Source organism: Thamnophis elegans, chromosome 8 (assembly GCF_009769535.1).
Source record: "Thamnophis elegans isolate rThaEle1 chromosome 8, rThaEle1.pri, whole genome shotgun sequence".
In the NCBI taxonomy this organism is placed as follows: Eukaryota; Metazoa; Chordata; class Lepidosauria; order Squamata; family Colubridae; genus Thamnophis; species Thamnophis elegans.
In genome coordinates this window covers 37,460,840-37,488,427 of record NC_045548.1, presented here as the reverse complement: position 1 = coordinate 37,488,427, position 27,588 = coordinate 37,460,840, and the positions used below count along the sequence as shown (strand labels likewise).

Below are 27,588 nucleotides of genomic sequence, written 5' to 3'. Positions count from 1 at the left end.
AATAAATACAAATCAGATCTAGCACAATTTGGCTTTCAGGACAAGGACCAGGAATTGGATAAAATCTTAATAGGACCAGACGAGAAATTAATCTCGAAAATATATAACTGCTTGCTGATCCGAAAAATGGAAGCAGAAAGAGTGAAAGAAGTCATGGTAACCTGGGCCCAGAATATCGGCCACACAATTAACCTGGATGACTGGGAAAGGGTATGGGAGTGGAACCTGAAATTAACGAAGTCGACGGCCTATAAAGAAAATATATACAAAATGTTCTACCGCTGGCATTTCCCTCTGACAAGACTGGCAAAAATTTCCTCAAAATTATCGGCCAAATGCTGGAAATGCAAAACAACACTGGGCACGTACTACCACATGTGGTGGACGTGTCCGGTGGCTAAGACATATTGGAAGCGAATGCTAAGATGGCTGAATGAAATCATGTCAATTAAATTAAGTCTTAAGCCGGAAATGTTTCTATTAGGGATAACAGATCAAAAAATAGGTAAAACCAATCAACACCTTCTCGTCCACATCTTGACGGCGGCAAGGATCGCTTACGTGCAGTGCTGGAAGAGTGAAAATGCCCCCACTAGCACAATGGTGATGAATAAAATCTTAGAATTAGCGGAAATGAACAGATTGACAATGCGGATTAACGAAAAAGAAGACACAGACTTTTACAAAGTCTGGGAGAAATTGTACAAATGGCTTGATGAGACAGTGAGGATTCAGATATAAAAGGAGATAGCTGACTAACTTAAAATGATCTAAGCAACAACTCAAATAAACAATACACAAAGACAGAGGGACAAATGAGAGTAGAAATGTATTAGAGGTGAGAATTCGAGTAATACCATTAGACCACAATGTTGGAAAAACTTGAAAAGCTGATAGGAAATCCGTTATAACTACCTGCATGGAATTAGCAACCTAGTTTTATACTAGGTAAGGTGAGATGAGCTATGGGAGATGAAAATATGTAAAGAGCTTTATCTATTTTTGTATCTTGTATTTTGTAAATCTTGCCTTTTTTATATAACTTTCAAATAAGGAAAAAAAAAGAGAGAACCAGGTCATCCCCTGAAGAGGAGAATATGTAAACACAACAACAGATAGAGTGGATGGAGGGAGGAGTAGAAGGAAAGATAGGAAGGAGAGGAGAAAGGAGAGGAATAGGAGAAAGGGAAAGGCAGAGGAAGAATGGGAGGGAATGTAAGAGTAGGAAAGAGGGGAGGAATGGGAAGAAGAGGGGAAGGGTAAAGGGGAGGAAGGGGAAGGAGAGAAGGGAAAGGAGAGGAGGAAGGAAGGAAGGAGAGAAGAAAGAGAAGAAAGGGGGGAGGAAGGAGGGAGGGAAGGAGGAAGGAAAGCAAAGAGGGAAGGAAGGAGGGAAGGAAGGAGAGAAGGAGAGAAGAAAGGAGGGAAGGAAAGAGGGAGGGAGGGAAGAAGAAGTAGGACCGTTGTAAAATAAGATGGATCTATGGGATGGTAAGAAAGCAATCTTCAAGTATATTGTCAACTGTAGGGAAAAAAATGTTATAAATACATATTATTAATAACAGTTATGAGATCATATAATTGTGAATGTATATATGAAATTGATAAAATAATTATCAATTATAATAGAACTGAAAGCAATAGAATTGACTTCGCAGCCAAATAACATACTGTATATCCGTGTTTGTATGTGCATGCTTGTGTACATTTTTATACCAACTGCTTGCTTCTTAAGAATTTAGATGAATATATATTAGAATGGCGGGAAAATGTAACAATTTTTTCTCAATAAGTTCAGGAAAATTTAAAATCGACTCAAGAATCTCAAATCTGAGTTTCTCAACTTGACTGATTATCAGCTTGAACCTCCTGAATACATTCTTTTTTTTATTAACAAACATGTAAAATCACACAAACACAAAACTTAGACGTACATCACATTTACACATTACAATTAGAACAGGAGTTTCCTGTTCTTTCTAATAGCAATTATCAATCGATACCGTTCACCTTATATTATTTCCCCTTCTATTATATTTCATTTGGATTTCACCATTCTCAACCCTCTTATTTTACTCATAACTATTATTTTTGAGTTTTGTTATATTCCTTCATTGATTCTTGTTTTTTCCCTCCATCCACCTATGCCATTTATCCCATATCTGGTAGAATTCTGATTCTTCTTTTCCCTGGATTTCTTTAGTTAGTTTGTCCATTTCAGCACAATCCATAACCTTTCTTATTGTTTCATCTTCATCTTTGGATTTAATTTGTTTTTCCATTTCTGGGCAAAGGCAATCCTTTCCGCTGTACGTATATGTCTATTAAATACTGGATTTCTTTTTTGTATTTTGCAGACATAATAAAAAAACTTAAATTCTAAAGTTTTCATTCTAGTTTAACCCGTTATTGCCTACAGCCAATTTTTGATCCTTTTCCAAAAATTTTTAGCTTCCTCACAGATCCACCATAAATAGCAATATGTTCCGTGTATTGATTTGCATTTCCAACATTTTGGGAAGGTATTTGTTAAGATTTTAGCTAACCTTGTTGGTGCCAGGTGCCATCTGTAAAACATTTTGCACTGGTTTTCCTTGTATGCAACTGATAGTGTCATTTTTAAGTTTGTTCCCCAAAATTTTTCCCATTTGTCTAATTCAATATTATAGCCAAAGTTCTGCGCCCATTTTATCATTTGTTCTTTCACAATTCCACAATCCGCTTCAAGCTGCTGTTCGCTACCTATAAAGCCCTACATGGCATCGGACCTGGGTACCTGAGAGACCGCCTCCTGCCGATTACCTCTCTCAGACCAATTAGATCGCACAGGTTGGGTCTCCTCCGGATTCCATCTGCCAGCCAATGTCGGCTGGCGACTCCCTGGGCGAGAGCCTTCTCTGTTGCAGCTCCGGCCCTCTGGAACGAGCTCCCTGTTGAGATCCGGATCCTTACTACCCTCCCGGCCTTCTGCAAAGCCACCAAGTCCTGGCTGTTCCAGCAGGCTGGGGGGAGCTGAGAAGCATCTACCTCCACAGAAATTGTGAATGTTGGTTTTGTTTTTAATATGTTGTCTTTGTCTCGTTCCCCCCTTTCCCTTGTCTTTTGTGAGCCGCCCAGAGTCCTCCGGGAGTGGGCGGCAAACAAGACAAATAAATAAAATAAATAAATAATAAATAATAATTTCCTCTTCCATTTTATACTTCAAGAGACATGTATATATTCTCCCTATCATCTTTCTATCTGAACTTTGAATAATTTTATCCAATTCGTGTGGTTCTGTTTCGATGTCATATAATTTAGTATCATTATTGTATTTAGTTTTGATTGGGAGGTAGGTTAGCCAGTCAACTTTCATGTTCTGCCAATTTTTCAATTGTTTTTAAATTTCCCTGTCTATCAATTAAGTCTCTGTATCTTAGCATTTTGTTCAAATCTGTAAAATTTGGAAGAGTCGTCCTTTCTGTTGGTGATAGCCAATTCGGGATTTTCACATAGTGGATTTTTTTTTAAATTTTGAGCCATTTTTGCAATAATGCTCTTCTGATTAAATGATTTTGAAAGTATTTGTGCGTTTTATTTTTATTATCCCATAGAAATGTATGCCAGCCTGCTTGCAAATCATGGCCTTCTAAGGTCAAAATTCTTTTATTCTTTAGCTCTATCCAATCCTTCACCCATGTTATTGTTACTGCTGATGCGTATAAATCCCAATTTGCTAATGCTAAGGCTCCCCTCTCCTTGCTATCTTGCATTGACTTTAGTTTAATCCTCGCTTTTTGTCCCTGCCAAATGAACCTAGCGGTTATTTTATTTAATTCTTGAAATAATTTTTTATCCAGATTAATAGGTGCGGCTTGCAACAGGAATAAGATTCTTGGTAAAATATTCATTTTAATTGTCGCTATACGTCCCAGGAGTGAGAGCTGAATATTTTTTTCCAATTTTCTAAATCTTTCTTTATTTGTACCACTAATTTATTATAATTATCATCTTTAATTATGGAACATTTTGCCGACATCCAGATCCCCAAGTATTTCACTTTCTTAATTATTTGCATTCTGGTTGCTACTTCCAGTTCCTCTTCTTGCTTTTTTGTCATGTTCTTGGTTATCATTTTTGTTTTGTCTTTATTGATCTTTAGTCCTGCCACTTCGTCATATTCTTCTAATTTTTGAATTAATTTCAGGCTGGATTCTAATGGATCCTCTAGAACAAATACTAAGTCATCGGCATAGGCTTGGGCCTTATATTCTTCATTTTTGAGTCTTAAACCTTTTATTCCCTGGTCCTTCCAAATTTCATTTAATAAAATTTCCAAAGTTAATATAAACAGCAAAGGAGAGAGGGGGCATCTGTGTCTGACTCCTTTTTTTATTTCAATCTTCTCTGTTAGATCTCCAGTCATCAGAACTTTGGCTGTCTGACTGTTATAAAATCCTTCTATCATTTTTATTAGTTTTTCTCTGAATTTCATCTCATCCAATAGTGTTATTATAAATTTCCAGATTACGTTGTCAAATGCTTTTTGTGCATCAAGGAAAACCAGTACCATTTGTTTTTCTGGATGCGCCTCGTAATACTCTATTATGTCTAGGATGACTCTTGTATTATTTTTAATGTGTCTGTGAGGTAAAAATCCGTTTTGGTCCGGGTGTATTCGTTCATTTAGAACCTGTTTAATTCTTCCTGCCATAATTGCTGCAAATATATTATAATCGGAGTTTAGTAATGAAATTGGCCTGTAATTTTGAATTTCTTGTAGATTGGTTTCTTCTCTTGGGATTAGCAATATTATTGCTTCTGTCCATGATTCAGGTATCTTGGCTTTTTCTAAAACTTCATTAAACATTTCCACTCCTAGCTCTTCCAATGTTATTTTATTATATTTGTATAACTCCACCGGTATTCCATCTGGTCCTGGGGTTTTATTATTTATCTGGTTTTTCAGGACTAATTCCACTTCGGCTAACGTTATTGGCCTGTTTATCGCCTCCCTTTGTTCTTTTGAGATTGGTGTTATCTTTTCTGTGTTTAAATAATGTTTTATTTTTATTTCCTCCATACTATCTTGCGCGTATAGTTTTGCTTAGTATTTATGAATAATATGCTTCTTTTTTTCCGCTTTGTATTGAATTCTTCCCTCATCATCTTTTAATTGATATATCATCCTTTTTTCTCTTTCATTCTTCAATCTGTGTGCCAGCCATCGTCCAGGTTTGTTGGCTTGTTCAAAGTAATTTTGTCTGGCTGCTTTAATTTTCTGTGCTAATTCCTTTTGAGTTATTAAGTTGATCTTATGTCTTATCATCTCTCTTTTTTCTTTTTTAATTTTATTCTTTTGGGTCTTTCTGTAGTTCATCTTCAGCTTCCATAAGTTCTTTTTGCATACATTCTTGTTGCTCTTTTTGTTTTCTAGTTTTTCTCGCCATGTAGGCAATCGTGAGGCCTCTTGTGTATGCTTTCATAGTGTCCCAGAGATTTTGAATTGAGGTGTCTTCTTTTTTATTTATTCTAAAGAATAGTTTTAATTCTTTCTCCAGCATTTGAGTGTATTCTATTTCATTTACAATATTTGAATTCATCATCCATCTTTTTCTTCTTCTTTGACCTTTCCATCATAATTTTATTGGATTATGATCTGCCCACTCATTTGTTTCTATATCAATTTCGTCTAATTGATTACATAGACCAGATGAAATCTAAGCCATGTCGATTCTTGATAGGGACTGGTGGGGGTTGGAATAAAAGGTATATTGCTTTCTTGTTTTGTGCCTTTCTCTCCAAATATCATGTAGTTTATATTCCATTGCCATCTCAAAAAAGGATTTGGGTAATGTATTTTTTTTGTTTTATTTTTCTTTTTGCTTTCATAGTCCATTTTTTAAAATTCACTATTGCATTATAATCCCCAATTAAGCAAATATTTTCATATTCTAATTCATTTATTTTGTTGTGTAATTTCCTATAGAATTCCTCTTGTTTCTGATTTGGTGCATATATGACTATTAATAATATCGGTTTTTCTGTTGTTTCTAATTCTATCATTAGCATCCTGCCTTCTTCATCAGAGTAGACTTCTTTGGAGTTTATTTTTTGCTTTATATAGGTTGCTATCCCTCTTTTTTTTATCTGCCAGTGCTGTATATAATTTCCCTAGTTTTTTGTTTTCCAGTAAGTTCCTATGTTCCCTTTTAATATGCACTTCCTGTATACAGGTTATATCTATCTCCAGTTTCTTAAGTTTATTAAACATCTGCGCTCTTTTTTTTTTGGTGCATTCAGTCCATTCAAGTTTATCAAAATAATTGTTATTTCCTGGTCCATCTTTAGATGGGGTATTTTTTGTTGCTTCTGTTTTGTATCTGACTTTTCCCTCTTGCACCTTCCTTTTCTGCTCGCTCTCTTTCTTGCTTCTGTTCTTCTTTCCTGTTTCTTTCCTTGTTTTCTGATGTTTCTTCCTCTTGACTTCTACTTTCTAGGTCCTCTTTACTTCCTTGTTCTTCTTCCCCTGTGCAGTATTTTTCATAGAATTCCTGCAATTCTTCTATATTCTCTATCTTATATCTTTTTCCTTGCCAAGATACCAGTACCCCTTCTGGTACCAACCTTCTGTACATTATTCTGTTTTTATTTAACTGATTTGTTAAAAATTGGTCTTGTCTATGTTGTTCATGAATTCTGTGTGGAATCTGTTTAAGCATGATCAACTCTTTTCCCTGAAATGTAATCGTCCCTTCTCTGGGTTTTTTTGTACACTTCATCTCTAGTTGTTTTTTTGGCAAATCTTACATGCAGTTCTCTCGGGAGCCTATGTCTTCTGGCATAATTAGTATGCACACTGTAAGCTTCATCAATGTCCCCTCTCAACTCTTGTTCTTTTCTCTGTAGAATTTCAGTGAAGATTTCAATCATTTTTCCTTTAAGGTCTTCCTCCTTCTCTTCCGGTATGTTTTGGAATCTTAGATAGAATGCAGCTCTTTCATTTTCAAGTTGGATTATTGATAACTCTAATTCTTTATTAACTTGTCTATATTCCAGCTCCATTTTTTCCATCTTCTGATCTTTTTGTTTTATTTGTTTCAATGTTCTGGATTTTCTGTTCATTGATTGCTAAGGCATTCTGTATTCTTTCACTTTTGTCATCCACGTTTTTGATATTTTCTTTCAATTCTCCCATTTCATTTTTCATTTCTTCATGATTCCTCCTTGTCCCTTCATGATTTGTAGCCATCACTTCTTGACTTTTCGTCAATGTCTCTTGTATCATCTGGAGCATCAATTGCATACTCTGCATTGTTGGTGCTGGTCCCGTTGATCCTGCCATCGTTCCACCTTTCTCTAGCCCCAATGCGCTCTCAATTGATCTTTGATTTGAGGAGGGGGGGGGTGTTGCCGAAATCATATTGGGTGTAGTTTTTTTCACTAACTTTACTGAAGTTGCCATTTTTATCCCCCTATTTATCCTTGCCCACAATTGCATATAAATTCTACTTTACTTCTACTTTATCAGCACTATCAATGGTATCAATAATTATATATCTCAATATTTAACAATAATTAACCTTCCTTAATATCACGTTTCAATATCTAAACATTTCTATGTATTATTCTATTCTGTTTTTGATCCTTAATTATTATATATCATAGAGTTATATATCACACTGTTATCTTATACAAATAGATGTCTCTCAATTGTATCAGTTATACAGGTATTCAATTCTAGTAATTAGTTTCTCTCTATGTATATATATAAGCTTATGTCACCGTTGGTTTTCTTGCATCAGACTTCACGGTTCAAATTTATAATCCACTAGTATCTCCTCTCCTTTCTTCTCCTCAGTATCACTGTTAGTGTCAATCAGTTAATAACAAGTACAGCAGCAAAGGAAAATAAAGGGGGGTGGGTAAAGACACCCTCTAATCGTTCAAAAACAGTTCTCTCTCTACTGTCTCTGGTACCGTTCCAAGTTCTGAGGAGAATAAATACCAAATACTTGTAAGTTCAACAATTCTTTGAGAAAAACAAAACAGTAGAAGGAAGAGCAAGAAGAAAAAAGTCAACAACCAACCCGGTTGTTAAACAATCCTTTCTGTGCCTTCTAAGTCTTCTCAGCAGTTATTATATTCTACTCCTGTTGTGCATGCCGGGTTTTCGTTCTCACTGTGGGCAATTTCCTTCAAGTTATTTAGGCTGTCAATTCCAACTCAGTGTCTATGCTCTCACTTCTTTTCGGCAAAAATCTGAACTGCAAAAACAGTCTCCTTCCCAGAGCCTCTTTCTTTCCAGCTCACCCTCTCTGCCAATTTTGCGTTGTCCTCCTCTTCTTTGGGTTGTCAATAATAATAACAGATGTCTCGATTTCAACTGCTTTCTCTCTCTGCTTTCTTCTTATGCGGCCACCATCGCTCCGGTCCTGACCAAGTGGCAGGATAGATCCTCGTCCATTTAGAAGAAGTGCGCATGTCCCTGGAAGATGGCTGCTGAGTCTTTCGCTCCAGCTCGACTCCTCCGAAAAATGGCTTAAATGAAAGATATATCTGCCCAGGAGCTCGGCTGAAGGTAAACAAACTCCCCAGAACATCTGTGCCAGCAGCGTAGGGGGAGACTTGTCTCCTCGGAGCTGCTAGGAGCTGTTAGGCAAAGAAAACGCCAACGCTGACACTGCTGCTGTCGGGGAAGCCTTGATTTATTGAAGCCTTGATTTATTGAAGCTCCTGTTGGAGAAGCTTATTCCCGTTGCTGCTTGGAGCCAGACGTTGGAAACTGGTTAGCTAGGGCTACGTGGAGCTGTGTGTGTGTATGCCAGAGATTAAGAGCTGGGCAGTCTGTTCTCTCACCAAGAAACGCTGAAGCTGATATCTGAGCTGCTGCCCCCCCCCTCCTGTTGCTGCTGCTGTTGCTTGCCTGTGCTTCCACTTGTTCCCTTGCTTAGCATGGGCTCTCCACTATCCTGGCCTGTGACCATCTGACTTTGGCCTTTCAACATCCGACCTCCTCTGACCACATTGCCACCCGTCACTGCCCCTGGAATACCAACTCGGACAGCGCCCACTTAATTACAACTCTCAGGACGCCATGGACTGTGCTTTTGTGGTGCATATGTTTTATGAAAGGAGAGATAGAGGATGGCAGAAATATGGAGGGGGAGTCGGCGTCCTAACAACCAACATACCCCCCCCTTCTTCTTCAACCTGTTCCAGCCACCACCAGACTTTGGACCCTTTCAGGCCTATAGGCGAGGGGGAAGACAAGACATTCCCCTGCATACTATCTATATATCTTCTATGGACCGTTGTTGGCTTCTGTTTTGGATTTTATCCAGCCATTCCAACTCTGAACATTGAGAGCCGACTTTTACCACCTGAACTCGCACTTTAACTTAATTAATTGCGCAATTTTTAATTTCTCCCTTTTCTTTCATCTTTCTCTTCTTTCTTTGTATGGGATATGTATGAGATATGTGTGAGATGAATGAATGGCCCACTTTTATAACCATATTGTTGTAAAATTTTGTGTTTTTTAACTTTCACGTGGGGACTGCTTGGAAGAGTGTATGAGTACGCATGATTCGGAGGACCTGCCGGGAGATGCGGGGGCCACGGGGGTGGTTGAGGGGACTAGAGACACGGGAGAGGGTCGGGGTATTACGGTCGTAACAGGGAGAGGCAGATACGGCGGGGACTTTAGGGCAGGCCATTACCGGGGAAGGAGGGTTCGCTACATTACAGAGATCCCTCCTTCCGGCCCTAGGAGTCCCACTCCGAGACCAGATGGCGTAAGCAGTCAGGACCCTGGTCTCAGGCTGTTGTCGCTAAATGCCAGGTCTGTTGTACATAAAGCTCCTCTCGTCCGGGACTTAATTTTAGATGAGAGGGCAGACCTGGCATGTATTACTGAAACCTGGCTGGGCCCAGAGGGAGGAGTCCCCCTTGTAGAACTGTGCCCAGAAGGATTTCAGGTGCTACATCAGCCGAGAGCCCAGGGAAGGGGTGGGGGTGTGGCCGCTGTTATCCGAGAGTCGTTAGTTCCTCGTAGGGTCCCTGCTCCGGAGATTGTCGGGTGTGAGTCTTTGCTGTTAAAGTTGGACCTCAAGGGTCAAGTGGGTCTGCTGTTAACGTACCTGCCTCCCAACAGCGTTGCAGCAGCCCTCCCCTCGCTCCTCGAGTCGGTAGCCGAGCTGGCAGTTGAGTTCCCTAGGCTGATGGTCCTGGGGGACTTTAATTTGCCGTCGCTCGGTGAAAACTCGGAGGGGGCGCAGGAGTTCATGGCTTCCATGACAGCCATGGGCTTGACCCAAGTAATTCGAGGCCCAACCCATTCAGCGGGACACATGCTTGACCTTGTATTTCTCTCGGAGCAGTGGATTTGTGATCTTGGTCTGAGGGGGAACGACATCATACCCCTGTCGTGGTCAGACCACTGCCTACTGAGGCTCGACTTTCGGAGACCAAACCCCCACTGTAGGGAGGAGGAACCGACCAGGTGGTTCCGCCCCAGGCGTCTTATGGAACCGTCAAGGTTCCAGACAGAGCTTGGGGCTATTCCTGACACTTTCGCCCACAGTCCGGTGGAGACTCTGGTTGCTGCGTGGCACTCGGCAGCATCGGAGACCCTCGACCGGATTGCGCCACTGCGGCCCCTCCGAGGCGGTGGATCCCGGAGACCTCCTTGGTTCACCGAGGAACTCCGGGAGATGAAGCGCCGGAGGAGATGCCTAGAGCACCGTTGGAGGTCCGATAAGTCCGAAGCGAACCGAGCAATGGTAACCACCTGCACCAAGGAATACACCAGGGCACTTAGGGCTGCAAAAAGATCCCATATAGCCACCTTGGTTGCGTCCGCTGAGTCCCGCCCGGCCGCCCTGTTTAGGATAACCCGCTCCCTACTGAACAAAAGGGAAGCGGGGGAACCCTTGCAGGGCAGAGCCGAAGAGTATGCCCAATTCTTAGCGGACAAAATTGCTCGGTTTCGGTCGGACTTGGACTCCACCCCTGCAGCTCCAGCCGAGGCACAGGAGGATCAATTTGAACAACTCTGGGTTGAGTTTCAAGACGTTACCCCCGGGGATGTGGACAAGGCCATGAGGGCTGTAAGTACCTCCACCTGTGTACTGGATCCGTGTCCCTCATGGTTAGTTACTAACTGCAGTGAGGTGACACGAGGCTGGATCCAGGCGGTTGTCACCGCCTCACTTCGGGAGGGGAACTTCCCCGCCGCACTGAAAGCGGCGGTGGTGAGACCCCTCCTGAAGAAGCCATCTTTGGATCCAGCTATCCTTAATAATTATCGTCCAGTCTCCAACCTCCCCTTTCTGGGGAAGGTTGTTGAGAAGGTGGTGGCCTTCCAGCTCCAGCGGTCCTTGGAGGAAGCAAACTATCTAGACCCCTTCCAGTCAGGCTTCAGACCCGGTTACAGCACAGAAACCGCTTTGGTCGCATTGACCGATGATCTCTGGAGGGCCAGAGATGGAGGACATTCCTCCATCCTGGTTCTCCTCGACCTCTCAGCGGCTTTCGATACCATCGACCATGGTATCCTTCTGCGACGACTGCGGGAGGTGGGAGTGGGAGGCGCCGTGTTGCGGTGGTTCTCCTCCTACCTCTCGGACAGGTCGCAGTCGGTGTTAGTGGGGGGGCAGAGATCGTCCCCTAGGCCCCTAACTTATGGGGTGCCTCAGGGCTCGGTCTTATCCCCCCTACTATTCAACATCTACATGAAACCGCTGGGTGAGATCATTCGCAGGCACGGGATTAGATACCATCAATATGCGGACGATACTCAACTGTATCTGTCCGCCCCGTGCCAACTCAATGAAGCGGCAGACGTGATGAACCGCGGCCTCGAAGCTGTTATGGACTGGATGAGGGTTAACAAGCTCGTGCTCAACCCAGAAAAGACCGAGTGGCTGTTGTGTTTCCCTCCCAGAGATTCGACCAATATTCCATCACTCAGGCTGGGGGGTCAAATTCTACACCCCTCAGAGAGGGTTCGCAACTTGGGAGTCCTCCTGGACTCACAGCTATCGTTTGACCACCATTTAATGGCTGTGACCAGGGGGGCATTCGCCCAGGTTCGCCTGGTGCGCCAGTTGCGACCCTACCTGAATCGGGAGGCTCTCACAACAGTCACCCGGGCCCTTGTGACCTCTAGGCTGGAATACTGCAACGTGCTCTACATGGGGCTGCCCTTGAAGAGCATCCGGCGACTTCAGCTAGTACAGAATGCGGCCGCGCGAGTGATTGTGGGTGCACCTCGGTTCACCCGCATAACACCTATCCTCCGCGAGCTGCGCTGGCTACCTGTCGATCTCCGGATGCGCTTCAAGGTGCTATTAGTCACCCATAAAGCCCTACATGGCAGTGGATCTGGATACTTGAGAGACCGCCTTCTGCCAATTACATCCCTGCGACCAATAAGATCACATAGATTAGGCCTCCTCCGTATACCATCGGCCAGCCAGTGTCGGCTGGCAACTACAAGGAGGAGGGCCTTCTCAGTAGTAGCCCCGACCCTTTGGAACGAGCTCCCCGTAGAGATTCGCACCCTCGCCACCGTCCAGGCCTTCCGCACAGCCTTGAAGAACTGGCTCGCCCGTCAGGCCTGGGGACAAGGATAATTCCCCTCCCGAATGATGAATGTATGTTGTTTATTATTTTATTATATGTCTTATCTTAATGTCTGTATCTCCCCTTCCCCGATTTTATGTGAGCCGCCCTGAGTCCCCTCAGGGAAAAGGGCGGCCTACAAATATTAATAAATCTCTAAATCTCTAAATCTCTAGTGGGTTTCTCCTACCCACTGGGGGATTTGCCTTATCACCCCAACATCTTCAGAGTTTCCCCCTTAATCTGCTGGTCCCTTCAGGATCCACAGCGCTCAGAAATGAGCCCAAACGAAGAAGTTAGAGTTAGAGGTTAGAAGAGCTCCCGTTCCTCAGCTCCAAGCACGATGATATCACCACAGGAAGTCAAACCTCCTGAATACATTCTTAAATTCCTTGATCATATCCGTCCTCTAATTTTTAAAGATAGCTAACTAAAATAGAGCCAAGCAGGCAATAAGTCCTTAACAAGAACAAGTAATATGACCTGAATCAATAGTTTGATGGGATAAGAGAGATTTTAACATTTTTATCTCCCATTATGGTGCTAATCCGGATTACAGCTGGACTTCCATACCAGCTATTTACATTGAACTATAGTTCCTATTGACACAAGTGAGAATTTTACTTTCAGTTCAAATAATAGTTATAATGAGGTGCAAAAATAAAATCTTCACATCAAACTTGTGATTTTATATGTATTTTATATCTGTAATAACTTAATGAAAACTGCGTATTCCTGATTTTGTTTTGTCTCTCTGAACCTTTTATCTTGTATATCATATGTTCTGAAGATAAAGCATGAGGAAAGATTTTAAATGTCCTTGTAAAGCCTGAAGGTTTAAAATAACATCTAAAAAATCCTTCAAAATAAATTGCTGTCCTGTAAGTCACACTTCATTTGTCTTATTAAAGTGAGACCTATATGAGAAGGAGTCTAGCCTTACAATATTACAAGCCTACATAGAGAGATTCCCAAACTAGGCAAGTAGTCTCAAATGTTACAGGTGACAGAAAAATGCCATTTTTCCTCTTTCTAGAGGATTGAAAATAAAATATGCTCAAGAAAAGATTTTCATTTCTATTTTTTTATGGTGGAAAATACACTGGCAAAAGTTAGTTTTCTGACAATTTTGTAGCTACAAAATATCTCCAGAAAAAAATTGAATGGCAAAATCCTAATATAATGAGTGATGTCACATCCATAAAGAAGGTACACTATCTAAATATTATAATCATTTAACAACCTCAGAGTAAAGTAGAGTTCATAATGAACAATTAATAAAAGTGTAGCAACATCAATTTACATTAGAAACTAAAATGGGTTAGAAAAGGTTATAAAACTCACCACTTCTTCATGCCTGCATTTTCTTACATTAATTCCATTAATCTGTTGAGGAAGAAATAATAATTTGAGGAAAGGGTCCTCTACTCTGCATAGAGGAAGAATAAATAAATAAGATTTGACTAAAAGACAACTTGTTTACCTACCTGTAGAATTGCATCTCCTATGAACAGTAGGCCTGAGAGTTCCGCTGAAAGGAAGGAAGGAAGGAAGGAAGGAAGGACATTTTACATTTCAGTCTTCTCTATAATTTTCCAATGGCAGCATCAGTGGGCAATATATAAATAAAACAATGAAAAATAATTGGAAAAAAAACTGCAGGTTTATCCCGACCTAAATAGTGCCTTAACTGATTTCCCTAAAAACCTAAAAGAAAAATCTTAGCATATGTGTTCACAAACTTAAAAAATACAACACTTCACAGAGAATAAAAAGCAGACTATCTCCAGTTATCACTGATCAACCTACAAATCTACAAAGACTTTAGATGGCCCACATCCAAGCAATTAAACAATGTGTGATCTGATGAGATCCAGGTGTTTGTCTAGTTCATTTTCAGGAGCTGGATCAGCATATAGGTGAGGGGGTGGGGGAATCCCTGCAGGGAAGAGCTGAGGAATTTGTTCAGTTTCTGTCGGATAAAATCACTCAGCTTCGGACAGACCTTGACTCCGCTTGGGCAATACCAGCCGAGATGCCGAGGGTAAGTCTAAGTCGGATTTCCTGGGATGAGTTCGAATTTGTCACCCCTGAGGAAGTGGACAAGGCCATGGGAGCGATGAGCACTTCCACCTGTTTACTGGACCAGTGCCCCTCCTGGCTGGTTTCGACCAGCAGGGAGGTGACACGCGGCTGGCTCCAGGCGATTACCAACGCTTCTTTGCAGGAGGGGTCTTTCCCGCAACCATTAAAGGAAGCAGTGGTAAGATCCCTCCTCAAGAAGCCTTCCCTGGATCCAGCCGTCTTGAAAATTACCGTCCTGTCTCCAACCTTCATTTTTTGGGGAAGATTGTTGAGAAGGTGGTGGCACTTCAACTCCGACAGACCTTGAATGAAGTGGATTATCTGGATTCCTTTCAGTCTGGTTTCAAGCCTGAGTACAGCACAGAAACCGCTTTGGTCGCACTGATCGATGATCTCTGGTGGGCCAGGGATAGAGGGCATTCCTCTATCCTGATGCTTCTCGACCTCTCAGTGGATTTTGATACCATCAACCATGGTATCCTTCTGCGACGTCTGGAGGAGGTGGGAGTGGGATGCACCGTTTTACGGTGGTTCTCCTCTTACCTCTCCGGTAGGTCGCAGTCGGTGTTGGTTGGGGAACAGAGGTCGACCCCTAGGCCCCCCTCCTATTTAACATCTACATGAAACCGCTGGGTGAGATCATACGACGGCACGGGATAAAATACCATCAATATGCAGATGATACGCAATTGTATCTATCTGCCCCGTGCTAGCTCAGTGTAGCGACAGATGTGATGTGCCAATGCCTGGAAGCTGTCAGGATCTGGATGGGGATGAACAAATTGGTGCTCAATCCCGATAAGACCGAGTGGCTTTGGATGTTACCCCCGAAGGACAGTTCAGACAGTCCGTTCTTGATCCTGGGGGGGTGAAGACTTACACCCCTCAGAGAGGGCCCGCAATTTGGGTTCCTCCTGGATTCACAGCTGACAATGGAACACCATCTGTCGGCTATGACCAGGGGGGCTTTTCCAGGTTCGTCTGGTACACCAATTGCGGCCCTACTTGGACCGGGGGGCACTTCAAACGGTCACTCACGCCCTTGTCACCTCAAGGCTGGATTATTGCAATGCGCTCTACATGGGGCTACCCTTGAAACGCATTCGGAGACTACAGCTTTTGGGTGTACCGAGCGATTTTGGGTGTACCGAGATACACCCATATTACACTTGTCCTCCGCGAGCTGCACTGGCTGCCAATTGGTCTCCGGACGCAATTCAAGGTGTTGGTTATTACCTTTAAAGCCCTACATGGCTCAGGACCAGTGTATCTACGAGACCGCCTACTGCCACACACCTCCCAACGGCCGATAAGATCCCACGGGGTGGGCCTCCTTTGGATGCCGTCAGCCGGACAATGTCGGCTGGCGGGCCCCCGGAGGAGAGCCTTCTCTGTGGCTGCTCTGACCCTGTGGAACCAGCTATCCCCAGAGGTCCGGACCTTACCCACTCTCATGTCTTTCAGAAAAGCTGTTAAAACCTGGCTGTTCCGGCAGGCCTGGGGCTGCTGACCTTATTGTTAAGGCCCAGCCCCGATCAGAAATGTATGCGTGTTGGGAATTTTTAAATTATTCTTTTATTTTGCTTTTCTTTTTTTCTTTTTTCTTTCTTTGTAAGCCGCCCGGAATCCTCCGGGATTGGGCAGCCTAGAAATTTAACAAATAAATAAATAAATAAATAAATAAATAAATAAATAAATAAATAAATAAATAAATATTATATAGACACGGTGTAATTTTATGAAGTGCATGTTTTGCTCTTGATTGGTCTATGCCTGTAATGGCGAACCTATGACACATGTGCCAGAATTGGCACACAGTGCCCTCTCTGTGGGCACACCAGCAATTGCCCCAGTTCAGCTCTGCCACACATGCATGCATGCCTCCTGCCAGCCAGCTGACCTTCAGGGTTTCTGCTGCACATGTGTGGGGGTTGGAAGGCCCACATGGGGCATGCATGGGGGTGGCAGGGTATGTGCGGGGGCCCTGCATGGGAATGCATGGGGGCACTTGCGGGGTGTGTGGCATGTGGGGGGGCACACACAGATTGCATTTTGGGGGTTCAGGCAATGCTGTTTAGGCACTCGGTCTGAAAAAGGTTAGCCATTACTGGTCTATGTTATACTTTTATTGTTGTTGTTGTTTTTAATACTACTGTTTTTAGTCTTTGTTAGTATTCTGAGTCACTTAGTGAGTAGTGAACATTGAAAATATTGTGCTCACATTTATAATGATTTCCCTCTCCAAAAAATCAGGCTGTGAATCAGGAAATAAAAATAAAAGAAGAAAGAAACACATAGTTAATTTTATTACAGAAACTGAGAAATAACTTACTTCGTTGTTCTTTGGAAATTTTAGAAACCACCACAGGAATATTATGCTCTGCTCCTCCCTATAAAATAAAGAGATCATACTTCATTGAGTCTACTGTTAACTTATAAATATTCTATTACTACATTTCTATAGCTTTAGCTTCTTTTTTGAAAATTCAAAACGAGTAAAATAACTGTTTCATCATTCTTTTTGCTAATGACCGCATGGATACAATCAATCCTTTTGTAAAGGGGAAAAAATGCTGGCAATATCATGATAGTCTGCATACAGAAAAAAAGAAGAAATTATTGACAAAGGAATTCATTGTAGCTTTTCCTAGATTTCTCATATTATGGCATCAAATCCACTTCATAAAAATGAAATGGGCCTAATTCTGAAACAGGGATGAGTATTTTCTTGTCTGGCTGGCAAAAAGAAAATACAAACAAAAGCATACAATTGAAGGATGAATGGAATGTAAAGTTTCCCCTGGTTTCTTTTGATTTTCTATTTTCCATTCTTACGTTCACAAAAGTCAGTAAGAAAATTAATAGAAAATCAGGCACAAAATAAAATAAGAGTTCAAAGATAGTTTAGAAATTACTGTTTTACATTGTGGGGATAACAATGTTTTACCCCACATTGAGTGGTTAAAAAAAATGAAAAGCCAAATAATTGAAGGTACATTTTTCTATTTTTTTAAACAGTCCATTGATTCATGTTGCCAAGGAAGAAAAGAAGGAAGAAAGCTTTGAAAGTATACATTATTTTTTAAACAGTCCTATTTGGCTTTTCTATACCAAAATTCACTATTCAAGCATCATAACCTTTGGAGTTATTAAAAAAGTTTTATCTCAATATTTATTGGAAATTTTGAGATTTTTTTAATGTGTAAAAATAAAGCTATTCTATGTGCATTGCATGCAATATGTAATCAAACCTACAATCAATAGTCATGGGAATTTCTTTGTGCTAGAGATAGCTCTGAAAATTAATACTATTTACCACTTTAAAAATAACAGATTTAGAAGCTGGTATAGTTTGATTGAACCAATTTTGATAACAAAGAATCTTAAAATGATAGTGTGAGTTAAGCAGAACCTCAAAGCAACAATCGAGACAGCAATAAATGAACTGTTTCTAAATTTTAAAAAGGTAGATTTTGATGGAGACTTTCAGAGAAAGAGTCACTGAGGTAATTCTGAAGCCAGGAAGAAGATAATGCATCTCTGGGGATTGGGGAAAGTGATTCGGAGGCTTGAGAGGAAGAAGAAGGGAGAAGCTAATGAGATAAACCCATTCAGTCATTTTTGTACATTCAATGTGACATAAAAAGATCTAAAAACAGCTCCTAAGAGACGCAGTGGAGCAGTAGTTAGAGTGCAGTACTGCAGGCTACTTCTGCTGACAGCCGGCTGCTTGCAATTGGGCAGATCGAATCTCACCAGGCTCAAGGTTGACTCAGCCTTCCATCCTTTTGAAGTCAGTAAACTGGGGACCCAAATTGTTGGGAGCAATAGGCTGTAAACTTTGTAAACCGCTTAGAGGGGGCTGTAAAAGCACTGTGAAGTGGTATATAAGTCAGTGCTATTGCTATTGCTCCCTATTTATGATTATAGTAATGGTATAAATGAAGATATGATTAAAGTGCTGTCATCTGTACAAAGAAGCCTTATTATTATCATGTGCACTGGAACTCTAATGATAAAAGCACACATCCATACACAAAAGCTCTCTGCTGCAGAGAATAACCCTCAATGCATGGAGACCAGCTCGTTGTGATGTCACTAGTGTGATTGTCTCACATGGAATGCAGACAAAAGAAAAGGAGCCGCTTGCTATTCCTTGTTGTTCGGTTAAACAAACAAATGTAAAAAAAATAAGTCTTCAGATCATGGCCTGTTCCAAAGAGTGACAAGGATAAAACAAAGCTTTTGCATCAGACCCTTAGCTGCGTTTTTGAGATAGTCAGCTATTCATATCACAAGTTTAGGTTTGGAAAATATAATGGTGGAAAATAATTAGAAGAAAAGAAGCAGAAACAAGGCAACTAAAAAGTTAATTTCCTAATTTGCTAAAAACATCCATAAATATTGAAGTTTTGACTGAAACTTTAGTAAAGAAAGATGACTATCAAAAGCATAAGAGAACAAACTATTAATACATTGTCTATTTCAGGCTTTATGCAATTATTTCAGGGGAGAATACATTCATGATTTATATTTATCTCTCACTGCATGAAAGGACAGTAAAATGCAATTTTGGGCAGCACTCTATTTTGTTACATACTTTTATATATAATAATGGAATAAGGAAGTGCCCATTGCCTTATCTTTCAGTCTGTATTCTCAACATATTTTTCTATCTTATCATCATAAGATAATTGAATAATTTAATATAATTACCATAACTACAGCAAAATTGTAATACCAAATAATATTTTATGTTTTATTAACAAGGAAGTTTGGAAGAATGCAGAATTGTAGATTTATTCATTGGTTGTAATGTGACAGCTATTTTAACTCAGCTTTTATTAAGACCCATTTTAAATGCCATTTAAGACCACAATTCGAATGACTCCAGTATTCTAAAAGTAAATAATAAAAGCTTTCATAATACACTGAATGGACAAAGAAATACAACTTATGTATGGCAACTTATTGATCTTATTAAACATATTCCCTAAAATATAAAATCCATGCTTGATACAAACAGACAGACAGACAGACACACACACGCACACACGCACACGCGCACACACACACACACACACACAGAGCAATAGGAAGAATATCATACTACCTTTATACTTAATCCAAATCCTCCTACAGTTTGTCTTCTAATTGTTACAGTTCTTTCCTGAAAATAAATCAGATTTAAATATTTCCTTAAAAACAACACAGTCACATTGCATTATTTCTTTTTGGCTTTGCTATATAACCATTATCGAGTTTTGAATTTCATATATGTATTGTCATATAAAATTGCAAAACATATATACGTATCTAAAGTGACAATCTGAACGAAAAACACAAATAGAGCTAGTGCTTGGTTTAATGACCACTTTTTCAGTGACAGTTTGAAGTTACGACAGTGCTGAAAGTGCGGTACTTATGATTGGCCCTCAATGTTCCAGCCATCCTTCCCTCATATGATGGAGATCTAGGTTCTTGGCAGCTGGCTTACACTTATATGGTTGCAGTGAGTTTGTTCCCATATGCTAGATCACCATTGGAAACCTTCCCTGTTAGCTTCCCAAAAGCAAAGAAAAGCTATAGCAAAGAAGGTTGCAAATTGTTACGTCTCCTCTACACTGCAGCAGTCACCCTCAGCCCCTTGCATCATGCCTCGCTGGCCCATTGTGCACTTTCATGTATTCTGCAATAGCCACAAGACCTGCCATGCTTATATCATTCCAGCATCTTGCACTCTGCAGCAACCAGCTCTGTCTCCATCCAGATGTGACACACTGGACTCTACCACACTCTGCAGCAGCCACCCCAAGCTTCACTATGTTTGCACTGTGCCACTTGGCCACTCTCACACCTTCCTGCAGCCAGCAGCAGCTACTTACTTGCCCACCAGCCTGCTTGGCCATCACCACTGCTTGTGAGCAGGCTGGGAGTTTTAATTTCCTACCAGCTTCCCACTGACTTTGCTTGTTGGAAGTCAGTAGGAAATTTCCAGGAGATATCCACTAAATGACCTTTGATCCTTGTTTAACAACAGCAACTGGAAGTGCCAGAATTACCATCCCTAAGCAATGTGGTCACACAATACCATGCTTTATAACTGCATCATTTAGCAATGGAAATTACAGTTTCATTAACTGAGAAGTATTGCACTTAAGTTATATTTGTTTATTTTCTGGGTGATTCAACTATAAATGTATAACATTTATACATTATACGTTATAAATGTATAACACAAAGCTATATATGCACTCATTATTCAACATCTAAATCTCTGTAATTAGGCATTAGGTCTTTTCAAATGTTCCATTGACCAATGTAAGGCAATCTTTTTTAAAATCAGCATTAAAGCCCATGAATAGCCTTGCTACATTGGGCCAGAATCTGCATAAATTCAGCATTTTTTTCTTTGTTAGGAACCAGATGTATACAGGAATCATTAACTTGAGGCATTAGCCATTAATATTGTTAGCTTTAAAAGGAAATTGAACCAAAATCACAGAAAATAGCTCTTACGTTTTAACATTGTTCCCATGTAGCAGGCATTTGTAGACAATTTGCCACAGTCCAAGTATAATACACTTCAAGATGACAGAATTTCTGTGAATTTAGGTAATGTTCTTTAAAGTTATCCAAATTAATACTCATCACCACGGATTAATTATATTCTGTACAGAGAACAATGTAAACATATATTTTAAATATTCCCAGCAGCTTCCTAGAATCACTTCTTCTCCTAGTATTTTGAGAGATCTGTTCACTGTCTTCATACGATCTGTGATGTTATATACAGCTTGACCAGTCTACAATTTTCTATGTTAAGAGGCCCAAATGCTCTAATCTTTCATAATGAGGGAGATATTCAAGGTTGCTAGGCATTTTGTTTTCCTGTTCTGAATTTAGCTTTCACTATGTTGAATAATTTGGTAATAATCTGTGGCCAAATTGCTGGTGTTGTGTTGGCAACTAATAAGAATAAGGATGAACATTGTGTTTTTAGGATCTTATGCTAGTTTATTTTTTCAGGCATCCAAAACTGAGTGTTTTCACCGAATTGTTCAAACAATGATATGTCCCCCACAAAGGCCAGTGTCTTCTAGACATCGTTTTGATTATAGCTCAACTGGAATATAGTTAAAGAAGAAATCGGGGGGGTGGGGGGGGGAAGCTGAATTAATAATCTTCCAGCAAAGGTTTCTTTGGGGCAATCCTCACTCAGTGAGCCTTGCCTATATTTTGGGGTTCAAGATCTTACTGGCATCTGTGGAACTTGATTAGTTAGATTGACATTGTAGATTTTGTTTGGAATTCTATGTGTGCTGGTTGTTCTCTTCCTAAATTCTCCTCATTTATCTTTACTCACTTAATCAACCTTTTAATCTCAATCATCCAGTGCTGGTTCAGTGTATTCTTTAAAAAAGAATTTTTTCTTCTTAATTTTAATGCAAAAATATTATTAATTATTACTAGTAATCCCATACTCCATTTCATTCTTACAACAGATGCTTGAAATCTCTACTTTTTCTAAATGACATTATTCTATTAATATATATTTATACTATCTATCTGCACTCATCAGATTGTGGGGAAGCAATGTAAAATTAAGAAGTAGTCATGGAACAAGATGTTAACCAGAACCAAAAATGGAAGCTAGAGGCAAGCCAGAAACCAAAGATCAAGAGATCTTATTCCAGAAAAAAGTAACAGGAAGTCTTCCTAATTTATCTCGCTGTTTTTTTAAAGACACAATATCATTTTGAATTCAGTATATATCACTTCATCTACTTTGATATTTCTATGTGGAAAAACAACTGAAAGTTCAAAATATATAACAGCTTTAATCTGGAAGCTACTATGAAGTATGTTACTTACTCCAGAATAAAATGGTTCACCAGACACACAGATGACATCTTGTTCTTGAATTGTCAAAATATCTTTGGCTAAGTGCAGCCGCACTTTGAAAGGCTCCTGATTACCATCCTGTAGCAAACAAATCCCTGTCTTTGACTTTAAAAGGCAGAAGAAGAAGAAAGTTTTATTAGTTGTCAAATTGTTTATGGACTATTTATTCTAAGGATCAAAAAAGTTTCCTTTAGTTTTTAACTGGAATATTCAGTAAAACCAATAAAATAAGGTATATCTCAAATGATCCATTAAAATTCTCCCAATTATTAGACGTAAGTAAAAAATATTGAAACATGCAAGGCAAAAATTATTAATAGAAATTTGGAAACTCAGACATTAATAACATTTCAATATTGAAAGTATCTGTACTTTGTATATGGATGGAGGACTAAAACTTCTAAAATGTGATCATAAACTAAAAAACATTTTTGCAATAGCAGGGCTTATGTTTCAGTATCCTACATAGGCAAATAAAATACAACTTGCACATTATTTGATAGAATTGCACACTGATACTTTTTTGTTTAAGTTACAGCATTTGATTTATTTAACTACTGGTAAATTTACTAGGATTACTCAACAGCCAAGATCTCAACTGGGATCACAGAAAGACAATGAAAAGTTCCATTAATCATCACTCTGTTTTATTATAATAATCCAGTAAATAACTCTTCAATGTACAAATACAAATTCAATACAAGTGCTTTTCAGATTGTAGCCTAGATTTGTGAATTTATCAATTAATTAAAATTAATCCACAGCTATTTTGAAAAGACCAAGGTCACTATAGCTATTAGAAATGTTGCATCACCTACAACAGACTTTCTACTTCAAAACTTTTCTAACTTCTTTTTCTAAAAAAATTAATTGATTAATTATTTTTCTGATTCACCTTCCTTTCATTGGAATTTAAGGACATGCAGAATTTTCTGAATGGACAGTTTATATGCTTGGAGAGTGCAATGATCTCTGACTTCATCCTCTTTTTCCTATTTTGAATTTCTGAAGTAGTATTGACACATGGATAGTTATTCTACTTCAGTTATTCTCTACATTTTATTACCCAAAACAGATATCTCCAACATCTAACAACCTCTTTGTAGAGTAGCCAGGTGCATACGTCTCCAAATATGGAAATCCCATCGGAAACGAACTGTTTCTTGAAACAAGGAACAAGTTTGTAAGCCTGTTCAGTACATTATAGACTCGAATACCCTTCCTCAACCAGACAAGTCTTCAGATGTACTGGTTTTAAATACAAGGAAGAATAGTCCAAAACCCCTGGAGGGCTGTTATAAAATCTGCTGTCATTATGTCAGCCAAGAAATGTTAAATATTAAGAATAAATATTACATTCATCCATTCCAACAAACTCATGTCCGAGCATTATGTGCAGCCTGGAATCAATAGTATGTCCTCAATTTTAGAATTTTATGATTGGCTCTGGTTCTTCACACCCCTCTCTCTAAATTTTCTTGCTTCTTTGCATTTGAACTTGATGATAGCAGCTTAGAAAACAAATATGATTTTTGGAAGACAGAAAAAAAACAGGAATGATGGAAAACAAATACAGGGTGACATTTAATTCTATTAATCTCCACCAAATAAGGTTAGCTGGATGGCAGAAATGTGTGTCTATCTGTATATTGGAAGAACAGTTCCTAATTCATTTGATGGTTTCCTGGCACAACATTTCTTGGAAAAAAATGTGCATAGTTAAGTTGTGTTATTGACTCTATATTTGTCTCCTGGCTAATTACCTTATAAACTCTCCCAAGCAGCTTGATGAAAAAAGCTAGGGGCAAGAATTAAATAACATCTAACTATACAGTAGGCCTAATTAAGCATCACAGTGAAATTAAAATAAGAGTGAGCAGTGGGATGCACATAGGCAAAACCTATTCAGAATGAATAAAGAAATTAAGCATGAGAAAAGCAAAAACAAAACATATCCCAGCAAACACACACAACCAATTCAGTGATATGAACCCCCTAGTATTATTTCACAGTACAATAGTTGTGGCTATACAATACATCCTATTATTCCAGTTCTGACTCTAAAAAGCAGTGATTTATATAAATAAGACAAGTTTTAACCTTTAGAATGAATAGAATTCTAATTTTATTTCAGATCTACAATCATTCATGTTGATGTAATATATATACATATTACGCATGAAGCTTATAGCAATAGCAATAGCAGTTAGACTTATATACCGCTTCATAGAGCTTTCAGCCCTCTCTAAGCGGTTTACAGAGTCAGCATATCGCCCCCACAATCTGGGTCCTCATTTTACCTACCTCGGAAGGATGGAAGGCTGAGTCAACCCTGAGCCGGTGAGATTTGAACCGCTGAACTGCTGAACTAGCCTGCAGTACTGCACTCTACCCACTGCGCCACCTCGGCTCTTGATCTCGACATTTAATTATCAGTAGCATCAATTTTTTATCCCACTTTGGCTATTCAACATTGCAATACACCCTACTTCAGGGATGTTTAGAAGAACACATCCTAGGCTTTTGTCTCTTTCACTTTTTATTAGTAGCTTGCTAATTTAAAACTGTTTGTAATTATCTGAATAGTTTCTAATCATTTTACTCCATTCTTATTCAAATTTATCCATTATTCTAAGTCTACTTCCTTTTACTTACACTTTCAAACTAGAGAGATATGGAGGTTGTATTACACCATGTCCTCAAGTATACAATTTTATGAGTTCTATCCTTATTGGAGATCAAAAGGGATTTCTCTATAGACATACCTCATACATAAGAGCATGACCTAATATAATACCTGTATTTCCAGTCTCAGAGTTTAAGAAAAAAGAGTATGCTAAATATCGAGTATTTTAAAGGTGGCCCCTATATATTCCACCCACCAACACTCCTGAGCTCCAGAGCCTGAAGACCATCTAAAACTAATGTACTGCATATAATCACATAAAAAATGCAATGACCCATGAGTTCAATTCCCCATAGAGGGAACTGACAGATGAGCCTCAAATAAATTAAAGCTCATATTATTTTGTTTTGGGTTAATGCTAATAAATTCATTAGTAGTCATACAACACTTTTTTCAAAAAATTCTAGCGTTATTTATAATTAGTTCTTAATGATGCTAGAATATGGAAAACAAAGGAAGTGGAAGATTAGGAGATAAATGTAGAAAAAGCTAGGTAAAGAAATGAAAATAAAGACTTTGCATACCACATTCATAGTCCAATGGTCAGCATGGAATTAAAGGGGACAAAAAGAATGCATGCATAACGTGTCCATGAACACATAAAGAGTTTTTTTTTATGGTTCATTGTTTTCTTATATATACATGGTTATAATTGTAGATATGATATTAAGTGAAGTGTAGCCCTATTAAAATCATCTTTGCATTTGTATGAAGCTTGATTTTGTAAACACAAAACATTCAAAGAATGGAAGTTTGAGAAGTCGCCTGTCCCTGCCCTGGCTATGAAGCTGATAAAGTTTTGCTTTATTTTTAAATATGCAAACCTCCATTTAATAAATCATATAATCCACACAGTTTATCATGAGAGTAAACGAGATAAAATAAGCACATATGTACATGCTTAAGTTAGAAAAATTTGCACCTCTTCACATGCAGTCTTGAAATCCATGTGCTATGGCACCAAGAGATAATTGTCTAAAGGAAGGAAAGAAAGATATTTAATTAAAAAAATTAACACAACAAAGGAGAAAGATGCCCAAATTTAAGGTATTCTAAGTTATACATTAAATACCATTTAAGGTTATCTAAATGTCTATTCTCAACCATCTAGGTCATGGTTGTCCCAAAGATGCTTTTCAAAAGGCCACTGGACTTTCTTGGTTTTTTCCTTGAAACATTTTGCTTCTTCAGTTCTGGATGAGCTTCTTGGATAAGAAGCAAAATGTTTTCAAGGGGAAAAAAAACAAGGAAAATCCAACTGCCGTTTGAAAAGCACCTTTGGGTGAAGGCTAGCTAATTTAAAACTACCTACAAATGAATTGCATATGAAATATCATCCCACATTCTAATTTGGCTATAAATGTAAGTTCACTGGCTTATTCTACTTCAGTACAAAATAATTTTTAACAATGTAAATTCCTAGATGAAAATCTGAAATATTAGTAAAAAACTAAATGGTATTGAAAAAGGAAGAAGAAAAGGATAATAGAAATAATATTTTTTTGTGTATCTGTGTACTGTGAGGAAGTGGAAAAGCCAAAACAGTGCATCATCCCATCTGCATACTTAGAGAAAAGAGTGAGGTTTATGTTTATGGAAATACCTGCCACATTATTTAATTTTGCGTGCAGTTTTCACAATCAAGAAACAGTGTGAGCATATAAAACCACCAAACATGGCTAACAAATAAACCCTTTGTATTATTATTTTGATTTGATTCATTGTTTTTAATGGTTTTAACTGGTTGCTTATTGTTACATTTGTGAGACAGGTGGTTATAAACGTCTAAAAAAAAATAAATCAAAATACTATGAAGTAAGTGTGAAAATGATAGCACCACCAGACAAATTTATTGAGGAAAAAAATTATATCATGAAATAAAGTGTGTCATTCAAACAGTTGAGGCTATTCAAAGATTGTATCCAGAAATGAATTAATCTGTAAAGTTCCTTTGGTTGCAGTTTTCTGAAGCTGGGCCCTGCTTTCTAACTGAAATTTCATCAGATTCACAGAGGAATTTCCTGTACTTTTCAACCAGTGACTTTAGTTTTAGGATCAGGAACACATCTATCATTTTCCTATTCTAAATTGAAATTCACTATTACGTTATTTATATTTAATTAAAAATGGAAATAATGCAACTTTAAACAAATCAAACTAGTAATACGAATACATTATATTTCAGAGTATCAGTTTAACAAATATTGAACTACTTTACTTATCAATCTTTTACTTTTTAACTATATACACTCATATACACTAAAGTACAATACTTTGAATAAAATATAAATCACATGGTAGAAAGCTTG

At 39.0% G+C, this 27,588-nt stretch overlaps 1 protein-coding gene across 2 annotated transcripts in view; it reads right to left on the bottom strand.

The window, feature by feature from the left end:
• The window catches only part of SNTG1 (syntrophin gamma 1), a 136,671-nt gene extending 110,443 nt beyond the window's left edge, over positions 1-26,228 (bottom strand). For both annotated transcript variants that reach the window (XM_032222251.1, XM_032222252.1), the window contains exons 1-6: positions 26,202-26,228; positions 22,564-22,698; positions 19,802-19,858; positions 17,021-17,078; positions 14,091-14,134; positions 13,948-13,989 (exon numbers count right to left, since the gene is read on the bottom strand). In XM_032222251.1, coding sequence (XP_032078142.1) covers positions 13,948-13,989; positions 14,091-14,134; positions 17,021-17,078; positions 19,802-19,858; positions 22,564-22,698; positions 26,202-26,228 — 363 coding nt within the window. The remainder of the gene's footprint in view (positions 1-13,947; positions 13,990-14,090; positions 14,135-17,020; positions 17,079-19,801; positions 19,859-22,563; positions 22,699-26,201) is intronic.
• Between the last annotated feature and the right edge of the window lie 1,360 nt (positions 26,229-27,588).